The 15,764-nt window shown below is 34.1% G+C and overlaps 1 protein-coding gene across 3 annotated transcripts in view; it reads right to left on the bottom strand.

The window, feature by feature from the left end:
* Window positions 1-209: 209 nt before the first annotated feature.
* RAD23B (RAD23 nucleotide excision repair protein B) overlaps window positions 210-15,764 on the bottom strand; it is a 35,965-nt gene continuing 20,410 nt past the window's right edge. For 2 of the 3 annotated variants that reach the window (XM_077141209.1, XM_077141225.1), the window contains exons 5-10: window positions 13,265-13,320; window positions 10,443-10,570; window positions 7,563-7,698; window positions 6,198-6,325; window positions 5,249-5,419; window positions 210-1,951 (exon numbers count right to left, since the gene is read on the bottom strand). In XM_077141209.1, the coding sequence (XP_076997324.1) occupies window positions 1,838-1,951; window positions 5,249-5,419; window positions 6,198-6,325; window positions 7,563-7,698; window positions 10,443-10,570; window positions 13,265-13,320 (733 nt within the window). In that variant the 3' untranslated portion in view covers window positions 210-1,837. The remainder of the gene's footprint in view (window positions 1,952-5,248; window positions 5,420-6,197; window positions 6,326-7,562; window positions 7,699-10,442; window positions 10,571-13,264; window positions 13,321-15,764) is intronic. The other variant, XM_077141217.1, reaches the window with a different exon arrangement.

Below are 15,764 nucleotides of genomic sequence, written 5' to 3'. Positions count from 1 at the left end.
CCCCAACTCCAGGTTTTTAAGATGTGCTGAGCAATAAGGTAGCACACAGTCATAGAATAAACAATAGTATTCCATTATCCAACCAGAAATGCCACCCCCTTTCCCAACTCATTGCTTTGCTTTGAAAGAGGAACATATTTACGAATCATTATTTTATTCTCCTGAGACATTATGCATGATCCATGATAAAACATACAGATAATACAAAATTCAAAGGCTTGTCATATCATGTTTATGAAATAAACACATGAAAAGTAAACTACATGATAACATTGTGGGGAGAAATCATGGTTTCATTTATTTTCATAAGAGACAGGTTACGAGTGCATGATGTAAAAGCTTAAAAAATCATCACCAAATTGTGCTAAGAATATTGCAAGAGATTATGCAGGGAGAAATCTGTGCAAATTCATCTTCTTACTCAGTATCAGTTGGTAGGGGGAAAAACCCCAATATTATTTCTTTAAATAGTCTTGCTTATATTCAGGCAAAATACACTTGAAAAATTGAACAAGTATACATTTGCCCCTTCTTTATGATCAAATAATGCCAACGAAGGAGATTCAAAAGAAAAAACTGAGATGAAAAAAAAAATCCAAATAAAAGCCAACACTGCTCTTAAGATTTTTCTTTTAATATGCCATGAGATATCTTGATTGTATATTTTCCGAAGTACTTTTCCAGCTGCAGCTTCACAATCATTCCAGAAGATTTTTTTCCAATGCTATAAAAGGTACTGGATATGGTTCTGTCCACCTTCTCTTTTTCAAAGAAATACTAATTATTTCAATGATCATACATTCTTACCTAATAAAGAAAAACATTTACAACAGAAACCCAGTTTTGAAACATTTGTATTACTTTTGAACTGAATCAGTATTTTGTGGGTTGTAAAAAAGACAGCAATTTGACCTCATGACTGGCTGATGTGAAACACGTTTTTGCTGCAGGAAGAAGAGGGGAGTGAATGCTGCTTTTCTCCATTGGCCCCAAAAGTGCTCAGTTCACATAGTGATACATCAGAAGCAAACATGCAATGGTTGTTTTAAAATTTTTACTGCAATTAACAATGAAGTAAACAGTAATTAGACACCTAGCATTTCCCCCCCCCAAACAAACAAAAAAAATGTAAACAGGAAAATAACTCTGCCTATACTTGTACAGCTTCTCAAATCATGTTAGAAGGGTTTCATCACATTCAATGATCAAGAATTTTAAAATAGCAGTAATTATTTTCATTTTAAGAAAAGGTACCCCTTCTTTCCCACCTTCATGCCCCAAGTACTTCATGAAAGAATGGGCGTCCTTACACATTAATTTTATACTTATTTGAAGCAGCATTAATAACCATCAATAATTTGGCATTTCTGTTTAGAGCTGCTCCGAAAATTTTCCCAATTTCACAAAGCCATTATCCAGTGTTGCCATGAAACAGAGACTGTAGATTCTAGGTAGCAAAGACTCTTTCTGAAACCAACGTTAAGTCAAAGAAATATAAAGCAGGGCATTACACTAAATTTCTGGATCTAGTACACTAAAAAGAGTGAAACCTAGGAAAAGTTACTTACTATTTTATAGAAGAAATAAAGACCTGCAAAAGCTGATTTTTGGTTGTATAATATTTTACACACTGTGTGGATCTGCAGCATCTGCTAATAAGCAGACATGCACTGTATTTATTCTTGCCCTATGTCCTAGATCCCTCCCTCCCCACCCCCAACAACCTACTACCTTATACCAAGTATTGTGGATATGAGCCCAAATCATCCCAGACAATCCAGTGAACAAAGTTAGTGTAATGCACTGGTGTGAAGTGTGAGATAAAAAAAAGTCCCTTTCAATCTTCATCAAAGTTCTGTTGTAGAAGAAAATTGGCAGCCAAATTCTCATTCTTCTCACAAGCAAAGTATGCTTGTATCACAAGTCCTTCAGGAAATCCTAATGCCTTTAACTGGAAGGAAAAAACAAAACAAAACACACACACATATACATAAATATAAATGCAACCCATCAATTATAGCATATTTAATTTTCCTTACATGTTATGGATTCCAGCCTAGCACTTACAAGTCATCACTTGAAAACATACTACAAAGGACACTAAAAAGCTCTTAATAATTGTACATGACTTCATCACCATCTGAATATGGGTTCATCATCCAATATAAGGGGCTAGATGAATCTAAGCCCTTTCCTTTAATAACTACCTTAAAAAATTCTTTATTCCCAGTTAAAGCTATCACACCAGAAGACTACTGTTAATACATTTTGGCATTAACACTAAAAGCATATATAACAGAGCACCAAAATACATGAATCAAACACAGATCTATTTGAAGGGAGAATCAACAATCCAACATTAATAAATGGAGACTTACAATAATAACTGGAGACTTCTATACCTCCATTTTCAATAACAGATACAACTAGGCAGAAGATTAAAAAAGAGATAGAAGACTTTAACAACACTATAAACCAATGGAACCTAACACACACATTAATACTTCACCCAAGAGCAGAAGAATAGCTGCAAGTGCTAGACCATAAAACAAACCTCAATAAATTTAAAGGAATGAAATTACATAAAGTGTGTAGACTAACCACAATGGAATGAAATTAGATGCTAATAAAAGGAGGAAATTTGGGAAATCCACAAATACATAAGTGGAAATAACAACACAATCCTAGATAACCAGTGGATCAAAGACGAAATCACAAAGGAAATTAGAAAATATTTTGTGATGAATGAAACAAAAAATAGGATTATAAGGGAACACTATGAAAAAGCTGTATGCCAACAAATGAGATACCCTAGATGAAAAGTAGACAAATTTCTAGAAAGACACTAACTCCTCAAGAAGAAATAGAAAATCTGAATAGACCTATAGTAAGTAAAAATTTAATTTAATAATCAAAAGACTTACAACAACCAAAAGCCCAGGTCCAGAAAGTTTACTGATGGGATTCTTCCCATCGTTTAAAGAATAATTCTCCACAAACTTTTACAAAAATTGCAGGGAACCCTGATATCAGAAACAAAGACATCACAAGAAAACTACAGACCAGTATCCCTCATGAATACAGAAGCAAAATCTTCAACGAAATACTAGCAAACCAAATCAAGCAACATAGGATTACACACCATACTTAGCAGGACTTTCCTCAGGAATGCAAGGTTGGTTCAACACACAAAAGAGCACAGTAATACAGCATATTAACATAATAAATGACAAAATCCACATGATCATCTCAATAAATGCAGAGAAAGCATTTGACAAAAATCCAACCCCTTTTCAGGAGAAAAACAACACCTAACAAAACTAGGAATAGAAGGGAACTTCTCCTGATATAGGGCATCTACAAAAACACCAAATAGCTAACACCATTCTTAATGGTGAAAGACTGAATGTCTTCCCCATTAGATCAGGAACAAGACAAGATATCTACTCTTGCCATTTCTATTTAAAATGTACTGGTTCTGGCTAGGCAATTAGGCCAGAAAAAGAAATAAAAGGCATCCATGTTAGAAAGGAAGAAGTAAAAGTATCTCTATTTGCAGATGTGACTATATATACATATCCTAAAATTCACGCAAACACCACCAGAACAAATGAGTTCAGGAAGGTTACAAGATACAAGATTAATAATATGCAAAAGTAAGTTGTATTTCCATATATTAGTAATTAATAAACACTCCAAAACGAAATTAGGAAGACAATTTCATTTATAATAGCACTGAAGAGAATAAAATAGGAATAAATTTAATAAAAGTGCATAACATCTACATTGAAAAACACTGAACACTGTTGAAAGAAAACCTAAATAAATGAAAAGATATTCTATTTTCATGGATCAGAAGACTTAATATGGTTAAGATGCCAATACTCCTGTAATTGATCCAGACTCAACACAATTCCTATCAAAATTCCAGACAGTTTTACAGAAATTGGACAAGCCAATTCTAAAATTCATATGGAATTGCAAGGGACTCAGAATTGCCAAAATAACCTTGAAAAAGAAAAAGCTGAGTACTGGCACTTTCTGATTTCAATACTTAGTACAAAGCCACTGAAATTAAGACAGTATTATACTGGCATAATGATAAATGCAATCATCAATGGAGTAGAACTGAGAGCCCAGGATTGAACCCTCATATCTATGATCAACGGATTTTTGACAAGGGAGCCAAGACAATTAAGTGTGAGAAAGTATAATCTTTTCAACAGATGGTCCTGGGACAACTAGATATTCACGTGCAAAGGAATGACACTGGACCCCTACAACTCATACCATTTGCAAAAATTAACTCAAAATGAACCACATACCTAAATGTAAGAGCTCAAACTATTAAACGTTATGTCCAACACAAAAAAAATCGAGAACTGATAATCCTAACTTAATAGAAAGATGGCTGCCATACAAAAATTCAGGTAGCAACATTTATTCGCTTCTGTTAAGAAAATAAACATTAGCATGATATATATATAAAATATTAAAAAAAAAACAGACGAACCATGAGCACTCCTGCTAATCATAAAAAAGGACAAATTATTGTCAATGATTTTGTAACTGTTAAGTTAAAATACACTTTTATCTGATTTTCATCTCAAAATACTTCGCAAATAAGACAGGGGCAAATACTGTGATTCCCTGTTTATAAATGTTTACAACAGGACCCAGAGAAAATGACTGACTAGTCTTAATGTCAGAAAAACTAGGTTACAGCAGTGCCTCAGTATGCACTGGTCAACCTGGGAAGCCTAGAAAAAGAATCGAAATACTTGGTTGCAATGTTTACTGTATATAATTTTTTTAACGTAATCTAAATACATAGTTCTACATTTTAGAGATAGTAGCAAAGTAAAATTTGAAATATAAATTTAAAAATATCATTTATAATTGGGTACACACTTTAAGATCAATATTTTCTACTTGAATTTTAAAACATAAATGGAATTCTCAGTTTCTTACCATATTTATACCTATTGCATGCTGACAGGTACTTCACAGCTAGTCCCCTGGCTTCACAGACATTGGGGAACAGGGCTGAGAAAAGACCATGTCTACTGCAATCGTTAGGGAAATGTTCTCTATTTGGTTCCATCCAACAGAACTATCTTCTGTGATGGAAATACAGAGATCTCGTTACTGTTCAATGAAGTAGCCACTAGTTCTATGTGATAACTGAGCACCTGAAATGTGGCTAATGCGACTAAGGAACTGAATTTTTAATTTTACTTAAACTCACCCTTTCTATAGCTTCTTTTTCCTGAGGTGTCACTTGAATGTAGTTCATATGACCACTTCCAGCTTCTGCAATTCCTCCACTGCTACCTCCACCCCCTCCTCCTTGACCACCTGCTTCTTGGACTGGTTCATTTAACATCTGAATAAAATGCTCCTGGTGTTGGCTAATTTGCTGTGGTGATTTGAAGGACAGAGAAAAATAATACACTGAAATAAAGTATCATTAGGAAAATAAAATGCTAAGTACAAACAAGAGGGAAAGCTATAACTCTGCAACTGTAATATTTTGGAGTGATTCTGGATTATTTGATTTTTGGAAGGATGCAATTTCTTCTATATTATTAAAGAAACTCAGTACTTTACTGTGAGATCAGAGTAAAGAATGAAAATAAACCCAAATCTCTTTCATAAACGTCTCCCCATAAATCAACGTTAAAAAATTACTTTGGGACTATAAACTTATAGTCATTCAAGAGACAGAACTTCTTTATATATCTATTTCTTACTTTACACATTAGAAGGCAGAACAAAGCTGTATAAAATTTAAAATACTTTATGAGGTGAGCATTAAATAAGCTCACAGTTATATTTTCTAAGAGGCAGTGCTCCACTGACAATAAGTTAAGGAAAAGCGGACTTAAAAAGTTAAAACAGAGCTCCTTTGTTATAAGAGCGTCTCAGATTCTTTACTATGTTAAGGTGCACTGGGAATGTACAAGAAGGAAACAAAGTGCTTCACAAATTTATTATTTGACCAAGTTAAAATTAATCTGACCTCCATCCTCTCACAATCTTTCTTCACTAAACCTATTAACATATCTAGAATATGGTATTCTACTAAATGCAACTTGGAGAATGATTTATAGGACACCAGTGTGGGGTCAGGGGCATGGACAGACTTTTTCAAGAGTCTAAATCCTCTTTCAAAATTAACACTGATTAAAAGTCACCTGAAGTAACTGAGGATTCTCTCGACCTATCTGTTGTAGCAATGCTGGAAGCAGAGAAGGATTCTGTTGAATGATTTGTCGCATCTGTTGGAACTGAGGTTGATTTCGTAAAAATTCAAGTGGATGTCCTAAAATACACAAATAATTTTAAGCAAAATGAATAACTACATTTATAAAGAGCTGTTTCAATTGTATAATTAGACAGGAAACACTGGCAAGTAAAATTGAGTCTCAGATGTATATAAATCAAGTAAATAATTTAAAAAAATCTTCAAAGTGTATCAATTTATAAACCCTATGCTGCAGAAATTGCTATTAGCAAAGGTGAAAAATGCAGAACACTATAAATATCAATCTTTCTCAGGACTGCCTTAGGAGCTCAATGTTATCAAATATTACTGAGAGCTTTTGCTCTGCATCCACTTTTATCAAAATGATAAATGCTAAAGTGGTTCCTATTGCTCAAAAGTTCCTAAGGAAAATATATATCAAGAGTAATAGAAACAAAACATATACAAAACCCCACTTCTTTTATAATACAACCAAAAGCCCTCAAAGAAAAAAATCTGAGCTAGGAAATGCTAAACCAAAAGTGAGAAAGAAGTTTAGTTTAATAGTTAAGAATTCAGTTTTACAGATCAGAAAGCTTTTCTTTAATATAAACAATTACAACTAGAAAGAAGCCTTTTGATTATCACCCTTTAACTCCAAAAATTTGTGACCTATAAAAATAACATAAATAGGCTGTAAGACAATCTAATATTAGTATTTTTAGAACTCTTTGGTCTAAGATCCTTTTACAGTAATATGCATTTAAAATGCCCATTAGAACATGAGATACAAAACTTTTGCCTTTGTGTGGGTGCTGGTGCTCACCTGGTTATGTTACAGGAAACCAAAAATTATATAAAAAAAGGAATTATGTAGATGAGGTTACTAAATGAGCAATGATAATTTTTAGATGAATGTTATCTCCTAAATTATTCAAGGAGACATTCATTCAAATTAAAATGACCACAGCACATGCATATTTACTCTTTGTATAACAGTAATTTTATAGATGAAGAATTTGAGACTCAGGCAATTAAGTTACCTAGTAAATGCTGAATGTGACAGCAACCCAAATCTGACATCAAAACTGCTGCCTCCTCTCAGCACTACCCAGGCTAAATCTCAAGAAATGAAAAACCCATCTCATGGGAGACTGTACACAAAGGACTTAGGGATTTTTGTCAATCAGCTGACTGCCACAGTTTGAGTATCAAAATTCTTTGGGAATGAACCTCACTTCAATAAAGCACTTCAGAATAAATTACACTAAAAGTTCAGGACCATTTCCTCCCCACCCAAAAGACTCTACTTTACCTCCAGAACTTGTTGTTGTAGTTGTTGCGGTTGTAGTTGCTGCAGCCGCAGCTACTGCTGACGACTGAGGAGCCCCAGTACTAGCTGCTTGAGGGGGGTCCACCACAGCCTGACTTTCTCTATCTCCAGGGATTCCCTATAATACAATTTCCAAGCTTTAAAACATCCCAAAGTTCTTTATATATTTTACAGAATAAAAGATCAGTCACTCCATTTAATATCCTTGTCTAATTCTCAAAAACACCAAACAGACATCCTTCAATTAAAAATACAGGGTTACTAAAACTTGTCTGAAAGTATTCAAATTAGATTGGAAATGGTCTGGGGATGAAAGATAGCATCGAGAAATCCACATTGCTATAAATATAAAGCAGTATTATCTAGCAGAACTCTTCTGTGATGATGGAAATGTTTGATACTGGCACTGCTCATTATAAGATAGGTATTATGCACATGTAGCTACTTAGGAACTTGAAATGTGACTAGAAACTGAATTTTTATTTAGCTTTAATTAATTTAAATTTAAAGAGCTATGGGGACTAATGACTACCTTACTAGGTAGTGCAGGTCTAGGTATTCAGGGGCTTGCAATTTTAAAAATGTCATTAAATGATGTTTTATATAACAACACATATTACATGTCACTCTGAAGTATCTGGGGCAAGATCTAAAGTTGTATTAAATAATAATAAACATTTAAAAGGCTAATTATTTAAGTTTAAAAAATAGTAATACCTATCATTAAAATTCAACATAACCACGGTTTTTTGTGCTATACATTGCATTAGTTGACTTTTGAACTTCACAGAAACTTTCATTAGCTGCTGGTCAGTGACAGGACTGTCCCCATAATCCCAGCCTTAAGATCATTCAAAGAATGAGGTTTTGATGTACACAAGATAGTTCTGAAATGACCTCTAAAAGAAAGTCTAATGCAGACAGAGTCTAATACAGACAGATCAGGTGACTATGATGGCCAAGAAGGGGAATCTCTCCTTACTGGATTCATGAGTCTGAGGAGGTACCATCCAGCAAAGTGTCATATATAAAAAATTAAATATTCAAAATTCACAACACTAAATAAGTATAAAAGTAACTTAAATAAATTTTCACATAATGCTTATCAAAAGTTTGTAGCATTTCTCTTCTAAAGTTATAGTTTAAAACTGCACTGAGATATCTGGTACATCCTATTTTTGATAGACATGATTTACAAGACTTTCCATCTATAGCTATTAAAAAGTATTTGTGAAATTATTTTAGATTCTGGAAGGAGAATGAAAAAAGAAATATTAAGCTTGAAAAAGAGATGATAAATGCTCCTATTTTCCAATATATTAGAAGCCAAACTTATATAGCTAACCAAAGCAGGTAATAGCAGCCTGAAATCAAACATCATCTTTGTAATTTTTGTGACTCCACTTATTCAAATCATCAGGAGAGTTGTCTAGAGCTTTCATCAAATTCTCAAACAGGTAGTTAAGCTAAAAGGTTAATTATTACTGCTGTAGATCTACCTTTAATTCTCAGACACGGTTATTAACCTTTTCTTAGATAAGTGAGCACCATTGCTTCTTTCTATCCACTCATCTTCTCTTATGTGGTGTTCTCAACCACATATTTCTTAAATATTTCTAATTTTTTAATGTATTTCTAACAGTAAATATTCCAAAACTACTTTATTTGAACTGTCATCCATTTATTTGCATTTTATGTTACAGAGAAATTTCAAAATTCAGAAACTTCAAAAAGTGACACTTTTTATACCTCAAAAAGTCAAATCCAGTAAACTATTAAACCTATGAAGAATTCTAAACCAACTATAAATTAAAACCATTTCAAATAAAAAAGTAATACTTTTATAGAATCTGACTTGGGGGGGTGAGGTTTCCACAGATCCCAAATAAAATTACAATCATACAAAATTCTCTAATTTCAAACAAAATGATAAATAGTCTGCCAGCATTTAAAGATTTACCCAAGAGGAAAAGAGAATTAAAAAAGATAAAATGACATGCTAAGAAAAGGCTTTGGGAATCTCACATACAAACAAATAGGCAAATAACTGGGTGGAGGCAGAATGCAGTTATTCAACTATAGGTGTCACGTCCTGAAACTAGCTAGCCACTTGAAAAGGAGCTTTCAACAGAAATACAACCCAAAAAATAAAGAAGTGGGTTAAACTGTGGACTGTACTCCTCAAAGAATTATGATTGTGGATTTCTAAGATGATATTTTCGGCAATTTGGACTTCGCTAATATTCTAAAACACCAAAGACAATTAAAGAACAATATTTTAAGACTTACAAAATACAAATTAATGCCAACAGGAGGCAGGTAAGTAAAATCATACATTAAATAAATGCATGATGCTATGTCAGGTAACAGGGAGTGGATGGGAAGACAATGAATTAGAGAGGCTATGAGCTATTACTTTTATATGCACATATAAGCCATAAGTATAAATCTGGCCTGGGCTCTCAACTTGAAACTTATACTCTAAACAACACATCCAGGATCATATTGGCAGTGAAAAAGCTACAAAAAAAGTTGGATCATTAAACACACATACTCTAAACAAAACTATAATCTTTTGAGGGTGACACAACTGGGGTCAAATGCACTATTCCAACCGGACAGTCAATTTTACAACTCATTTAACCATGCTGTTTTCTGACTAAAACTGTAACAAAATCTTTTAGAAACGGTTACATTATATTAACACAAAATGATAACATACTAGGAAAAATAAAAAACATTATGTAAATAACTAACATCCCTAACATTATTCTTCTGTAGTGACGTGTTACTCTTCCTTTAAAATCTTTTGAGATATTGATCTTATACAACCAGAATGAAGAAAAGAAAAACGTTTCTCACCATCAAAAGGTACTCCACTGCTCTGTCAGGGTTGTTGAAACTGGCTCTCAGGGCCGCAATTACTTGCTCTCGTTCATAGCCCATTGACATGATCTCAGTTACCATATTCTCGTAAGACTGACCTGTCACTAAAAAAAAAAAAAGAACATTAAATAAACAAACACTCCTCACACATTTCTTGAGTGCATAGGTATACAATATTTCAGTCACTATAATGCTAGAAACACAAAGATAAACAGCAGTATACATGACATCATACCTGTGGTAAGATTTATGCTCCCCTCACCCCAAAGATGTCCTTGTCCTAATTCCCAAATCTACAAATTTATTGGGCTACATGGCAATGGGGAATTAAGATTGCAGATGAAATTAAGGATGCTAATGAGCTCACCTTAAAAAAGAGAAATTATCCGGGATTAACTGGCTGGGCCAAAAATAATCAAGGGCTTTTAAAAGGAGTAGAGTGATGTTGAAGAAAGGATCAGATGAACAATGTGAGAACAGAAGCTGCCTCTGAAGATGGAGGGGCCGTCAGCAGCCAAGGAAAGCAGCTAAACTCAAGAAGTCAGAAAGGGCAAGCAAATTCTCCTCTAGAATCTGACTTATTCTCCCCTAGGGCCTCCAGAAAGGAACACAGCCCTGCTTACACCTTGATTTTAGCCCATGTGAGACCTGTGTCAGATTTCTAACCTACAGATCTTTAAAATAATATACTTGTGTTATTTTATGCCACAAAATTAGTGGCAATTTATTACAGAAACAACAGAAAGGGAATACATTATGTTAAGTGTAACAGTAAATGCAATATCAGATACAAATGCAGCACAGAGCAGAGACTTTTACAAAGTTAGGGAAGACATAGAAGAGACAAACAATTCTGAAAAACAAGTTAGCAACTTTCTTTGACACTTCATGTTATTAAAATAGTAGGGAAAAAAGGGATTAGGGGCCACACAAAGCTGGCATAACGCCTGAAGCAATGTTATACCAATAAGCCACTTTCCACAGGCTCTCTCTTACCCTTTTCTCAGCTGAAGATTTAACTCACTCTTCACTGAAATGTCACACAATAGACAACAGAAGATATTCTGATCCGATTAAAGCAGAAACTCAAGTTTCCCACAACTAAAAATCCCTCACTTAAAACCAGCTTTCTTACACTTGTGTTCTGAGTACCATTTCCTTTCTCACCTCTTCAGGCACCTTAACTCTTAGTTACCCTCTCTCTTCTCGATCTCCACCTCTCTCTCCACTTGATTATTCTGATCAGCAAACAGTAAACCACATCCTAAAACCAAGATACATACCTTCCGCGACCTGATTCCAATTCCTCTTTCAGTAATGGGTTCATTTTTAAGCTCGCTTCCCTTCGCAGCCACAGGATTCCACACATGCTATGTTCCACCCTTACACGCCATTTACTCATCAACCAATCCCAAGACATGACCTTTGGATCTCTCTAGATTTTCCCTTAAATGCATCTCACCATTATCTTTCTTCTCCATATCAATAAATGGCAGATCCATCCATCCAAGTGCTCAAGCCAGAAAACTACATGATTCCCATTCCTTTTGATCAGCACTTCTCAAAGATCCCACTTCTAAATTATTTCTCAAGTCCATGCAGTTCCCTCCATCTCTGCTGCCAAGACTCAAGATCAGCCTGCAACAATCTCTGGTCTGGAATTACACCCTGATTCCAACTCTTGCCCCCAAGCCTACAATACATTCTTCAGCCACTTGCAAGAGTAAGCTTTCATAAAAGAAAATCTCGCCTTATTTTGTGCTCCCAGTCATCAACAATCTTCTACACACCACACACTGACTACACTCTGGTCTTCTCTGAATGGGCAGTCTCTTCACATGCTCCAGTTCTAAATTTAAAAGTTAGTAGTTTCAGAAAAGTACTGCCTAACCACTCTGAACAGCCTCCCCATCTTTGTTCTTTCTGAAAATTCCTGAATTTGTTTTTTAATATCATTTATGATGATGTGTAATTTATATTGTTTCATTCTTTTTTTTCTTTCCCCCACCTGAATGCAGGCTTCTCTATGCATGAGACCTTGCTAGTCTGTATAACGGTATCCCTGATACACAGCTGACTGCCCAAATATCTGCTGTTTTTTTTTTCCTACAGAATTTTCAATAATAAAGGTATTTAATAGCTATGAAAGTATAGTTGTAAAACCCAAATATCACTGAGCAAATTCAGCATTTGATATCTCATTCAAGGGTAAAGGTTCTTTCTACCCCATAAAGCACTTTTTAATGTATTTGTATTTTCAAAATTAGCCATTTACATAATAATTTTAGCCCCAAATCATTCAGATGTCAACATGCTTTCAGTAATCTAGTTTCCAGGTACAGGTATCAGTAAAAATATAAATGAAATAGCTACAGAGAATTATAACCCGATGATCTTAACATTTTGTTTCTCATTTAATTCTTACAACAGTAATAAAAGATAGGTCTTAACGGCTGATAAGTTGTGGTGTAGGGATACAAGACAAGCTGTCAGATTCTAGAGCCCCCCTTTCCTGATCACCATGTTACACCTCCTAATATCTCAAGTTACAAAAATTCAAACAGAAATGCCCACAAGCAGTTTGATTCTTCCATATCTTAAAGATACAATGGCAAATAAGAAAGAAAAATTAGGGACAATGGACAACAGACTGAGCTAATTGAGCCTAAAGAGGTAGGGGTGAAGAATATATAATAAATACGTCACAGAATGAGCTCTGGACTGATCTTCTAAATTAAGGGGAGTGATTTAAAAAAACTAATAAAAACCTATTTGGTTATCTACTTTAAGATACTTACCAAGTGCACTTGTTGCATCTTCAAAAAGATTTGACCGAGAAGAATCTCCTGATGTGCTGTAAAGGGGTTTTAGAAAATCGATTTCAAGAAGTATGTAAAATTAACATTAAAGTTTAGTAATTTCCATTTGTAAAGAGTTTCTTTGATTTTAATTAAATGTAAAAGTCTGGCTACAATGTTTAAACAGTCTGTCTAGATTAAATTCAAAAGCTTTATCCACATCATTTATAGCTTGGGAAGAATTTTTAATTTAAATACTCATTCTATTTTAAGAATCCACATTTTAAATGGCCAAAGATATTAAATAAAATCCTTACAGATAGCTTACTATCTATTTTAGGAAGAATATAAAAAAGATAGCACACGCACTATTTCCCTTAAAGACTTATATGAGAAATTAAGAACACTGTAAGTCAAGCCACAATAGAAAAGAGATATCAAAAATAGCCATAAAAAAAGTCCATGTAGAAATGAAATTAGGCTGGAAGGGGCCAGGAATCTTTACACAATAGAATCTCAGATCTTTCAGATGAGTTTTGAACAAGAAAATTGAAAGAGGAAGGCATTCAAGTTAAGGAACATATAGCATAAGCAAACCCAAAGTAAACCAGTTTTAAAGGACTAAAGCTCTGCTGAGAAACTGCAGATTAGGGTGGGAAAAACAGATAAAAACCATGAAGAGCAGGCCAAAGAAAAATAAACTTAAATTTACAGAAGTGGTAACTGTAGTAGCTAGCAGTGTAAATTAAAATACATACCCACTTATACCTCTACCTTAATTTTAAAAACAAAACACTCTGGACTTAGTACTGAGTAAGCACTGTGGCACAGCAAGAACAAGGGAACCCAAGTTCAAATTCATAAATTAATTAAAACTTTCTAAGCTTCAATTTCTTCATCAATACAAGAGGTCAACAAATGAATCCATATATCCCATACTGTTGTGGATAGGGTTTCTGCATATAAAGTGCTTTGCAAAGTGCCCCAAATCATAAACATCCAGAATTGTCTATTATGATTAAAATAATACTTGGTACTATTTTTAAGTTTCTTTGTTAAACTAGATAGTAAACTAATAAGCAGAGGTTGAGTTTTAGGAAGAATAATATATAAGAAAACTAAGTCACACGATCATCCTGCCTAAGACCCCCTAACCAGAGACAACTACTATTAACAATTTCTATTTGAAAGAATGATGATTTATGTCTTGCTTTTGCGTTATTACTTTTTTAACATAACATTTATTCTATGCCAGTACAATCAGCTCCACTTCATCTTCCTCCAAACGTTCAGTATTCCAATTGGTGGAACAAATCAAAATCTTATTAATGGATCATTAGTATGGTTACCAACTTAAATTTTTTCTGTAGTCCAATTTATCAACCTTTCCTTTATGACATTTCTGGTTATCTTGCATGTGAAGGACTTCTCTAAGCCAAGATAATTTTTCCCATATTCTCTAGTTCACATTTTAATTTTTACATTTATCCATCTAAAATTTTTTTCTATGAGAGTAAAGTATGAAGAAATACAGCTTTTTCCCCTCCAGATGGCTAAACATTTATCTTAATAGCATTTTCCAGCCTGTGGTCTGAGATTACATCTTTATTTTATACTAAGGCCCTGCATCTGTTTGGGTCTACTTCACCAAGCAATCTTTTAACATAAGCCACTCCAAACTGTTCTAATCATTAAAATGTACAGACTAGTCCCCTTATTACTTTTCTTGTATATGATAATTTGTATTGTTTTCATACATTATTTACATTTTTTTAAAAAACACTACAGATGCAGACACAAAATTCAATCTTGACTTTGCCTTACTACTTTCCCCTCCCCTACCCACAGAGGAAACCATGGTTACCAGATAGTGTTACCCTTCATTACTTTTTTACCTACACATTAACATGCATGCCCATGGAAAATGTTTAATGTTGTTTTGAGTTTTTATTTCGTTTGATATGGTTTATAGTTACTGCCTGAATTATGTTGCAAGCTTCCTTTTCATTCAAGAGCCTTGAAACCACATTCACTGAATATGAATATATATTTACACAACACCTATGTCAACTGCCCCAAAGTACTGGATTTCAGGACTTCTCAAACTTCAGCAAGCCTAAGAATTCACCAGAAGAGTGAATTAGAGTGATTTAGAGATCTGGGGTGAGGACTAAGAATTTATTTCAAGTAAATTCCCAGGTGATGATACTCTGGCTGCCACACTCGTACTTTGTTTTCTAGTGTGAACATACCACAGGTCAGCTATTTCCTTCCTGCATTTAGAGGAAAAACACTAAAATAAGATATCTTAAGGACTAGCACTGAGTTACTATAGGTTCTAGCATTATCCACATTTCACAGATGAGGGAAAAAAAACCCAAAATGCTAATTACTTTGCCTAAGATCACAGAGCTAATGAATGTCAGACTCAAACACTAGGCAGCAACTAGAAATATTCACTGAAAGGGAAAGATGTTTATGATACATATGATAGTGATCA

This window comes from Tamandua tetradactyla, chromosome 2, assembly GCF_023851605.1.
Source record: "Tamandua tetradactyla isolate mTamTet1 chromosome 2, mTamTet1.pri, whole genome shotgun sequence".
Lineage (NCBI taxonomy): Eukaryota > Metazoa > Chordata > Mammalia > Pilosa > Myrmecophagidae > Tamandua > Tamandua tetradactyla.
The sequence above is the reverse complement of the archived record's forward strand: the minus strand, read 5'-3'. Positions and strand labels throughout refer to the sequence as shown.